The sequence below is a fragment of the Scardinius erythrophthalmus genome (genome assembly GCF_964197995.2).
Source record: "Scardinius erythrophthalmus genome assembly, chromosome: 13".
Taxonomy (NCBI): domain Eukaryota; kingdom Metazoa; phylum Chordata; class Actinopteri; order Cypriniformes; family Leuciscidae; genus Scardinius; species Scardinius erythrophthalmus.
The window spans coordinates 486,382-488,881 of record NC_138233.1 but is presented as its reverse complement, the minus strand read 5'-3'; the positions used below and the strand labels follow the sequence as shown (position 1 = coordinate 488,881).

Below are 2,500 nucleotides of genomic sequence, written 5' to 3'. Positions count from 1 at the left end.
CCCAAAGCGCTTTACAATCATATCAGGGGTCTCTCCTCAACCACCACCAGTGTGCAGCATCCACTTGGATGATGCGACGGCAGCCACAGTACAACGGCGCCAGTGCGCTCACCACACACCAGCTATAGGTGGAGAGAGGAGAGAGAGTGATAGAGCCAATTCAATGTAAGGGGATTATTAGGAGGCCATGATTGGTAAGGGCCAATGTGTGGAATGTGGCCAGGACACCGGGGTTACACCCCTACTCTTTACGAGAAATGCCATGGGATTTTTAATGACCACAGAGAGTCAGGACCTCGGTTTTATGTCTCATCCGAAGGACGGTGCTCTTTGACAGTATAGTGTCCCCGTCACTACACTGGGGCGTTAGGACCCACACAGACCACAGGGTGAGCACCCCCTACTGGCCTCACTAACACCTCTTCCAGCAGCAACCTGGTTTTTCTCAGGAGGTCTCCCATCCAGGTACTAACCAGGCTCAGCCTTGCTTAGCTATAGTTGTAAAGCACTGTAATTGTTCTTGCGGGGTGATAATCGAGGCTGAATTATAAGGCGCGATTGAAGATTGAACGTTTACAATTGTGGATCTGATGTTTTCTATTTTCTCAGTGAAAAAATTCATGAAATCATTACTACTAAACTGTAACGGGATATTTTGTTCAGGTGACGCTTGTTTATTTGTTAGTCTAGCCACGGTGTTAAATAAGAACCTAGGATTGTTTTGGTTATTTTCTATTAGTTTGCGGAGATGCTCAGCCCTGGCCGCTTTTAGGGCCTTTTTATAGCGTGACGTACTGTCTTTCCAAGCGATTCTAAAAACCTCTAAGTTAGTTTGTTTCCATTTACGCTCTAAATTACGGGTTTCTCTCTTTAGAACACGAGTAGTACTGTTGTACCATGGTGCTTTACTTTTCTCTCTGACCTTTTTTAATCTAATGGGCGCAACAATATCCAATGATCCAGAGAGAATGGTGCTCATAGTGCTGGTTACAAATGCTACGAGAGAAAATCTGCAAACTCTTTTAGGAAATCAGCGTAAGGCCCAGGCGGTCTATATACGGTAGCCAAGGCTAGAGATAATAGGGATGTTTTTCTATCATCTAAGAGCGTAACATTTAGTACAAGTACTTCAAATGAAATAAACTTATAACCCGTTTTCTGAGTAACATTGAGAAAATCTCTATAGATTGTTGCAACACCGCCGCCACGACCATTCAGACGGGGCTCGTGCTTATAGGAGTATCCTGATGGAGTAGACTCATTTAGACCGAAATAATCATTTGGTTTAAGCCAGGTTTCAGTAAGGCAAAGTACATCGAAGCTGTGTGTGTGTGTGTGTGTGTGTGTGTGTGAGTGTGAGTGTGAGAGAGAGAGAGAGAGAGAGAGAGAGAGAGAGAGAGAGAGAGAGAGAGAGAGAGAGAGAGAGAGAGAGAGAGAGAGAGAGAGAGAGAGAGAGAACGTGTGTGTGTGTGTGTGTGTGTGTGTGTGTATGTGTGTGTGTGTGTGTGTGTGTGTGTGTGTGTGTGTGTGTGTGTGTGTGTGTGTGTGTGTTCATTGGTTCTTACCTCTCTAATATCTTCATTTCCTTCTTTCACGTTCTCTGTTGCACCAACCACCAGTTCATGAATGCTGTCGATCTCAGTCTCCTGTAACACACACACACACACACACACACACACACACACACACAGTTAGAAAGACAAAAGGTTTTAAAAGTGAAATGTTTAGGCTGGTGAGAATGATTGCGATGGCCAATATCTGAACATGATCATAAATAATTCAAAACTGCAAAATAAAGTCAAAGCACAACCAGAACCGGAACCAGAACCAGACGAGTGAGTTATTAATAAACACTAGAGGGCCGACGGGTAGGGGTTTTTGTTTTGTTTTTAGCCTTTATTTATCCAGGTAAACTGTTTGAGAACCACTTCTCATTTACTAACATGCCCTGGCCAAGAGGCTACAGGAGTAAATAGGAACATACTGTACAACTGTACATAGTCAAACACATAGAACAAGCAATTGAATTAAGAAAAGTAGACAACAAAGAAAAGAGAAAAAGAAAAAGAATAAAGTGCTTAAATATGTGTGTATAAATATGGTTCATGATTGTCAACAGGAACAAGAGTCAACTGTGTAATTTAGGAGGTTCTGCTTAAAGGTGGATATTGGGGTCAGAGATGTAAGTTTCAGGGTGTGTTGTAGTAGAAAGCGGAAGGGTTTATGTCCAAAGGTAGTAGAAGTGGGGGGGGGTACTAAAGAGTGATAGGCGTTATGAGCGGCATGAAGAAGAGAAGACAAACAGAGAGGTGTCTTGCCCAGGATTGTCTGAAGAGAAACCAATGATGGAGCCGCCGGGTGTGAAGGGAAGGCCAGCCCACCAGTGTATACTGGGTTAGGGTTAGTATACTGGTCACAGTGATGAGTGTGCAAGGGGCATTAGTGGCAGAACACAAGACTGAATGGTAGAGTGTGTCAAGGGTTTTGTTTTGTTTTTTTG

The 2,500-nt window shown here is 43.6% G+C and overlaps 1 protein-coding gene across 2 annotated transcripts in view; it reads right to left on the bottom strand.

Annotated features, from left to right (window-relative positions):
* Window positions 1-2,500, bottom strand: part of stx18 (syntaxin 18) — a 23,370-nt gene that overhangs the window by 2,141 nt on the left and 18,729 nt on the right. For both annotated transcript variants that reach the window (XM_081381971.1, XM_081381970.1), the window contains one exon: window positions 1,566-1,646. In XM_081381971.1, coding sequence (XP_081238097.1) covers window positions 1,566-1,646 — 81 coding nt within the window. The remainder of the gene's footprint in view (window positions 1-1,565; window positions 1,647-2,500) is intronic.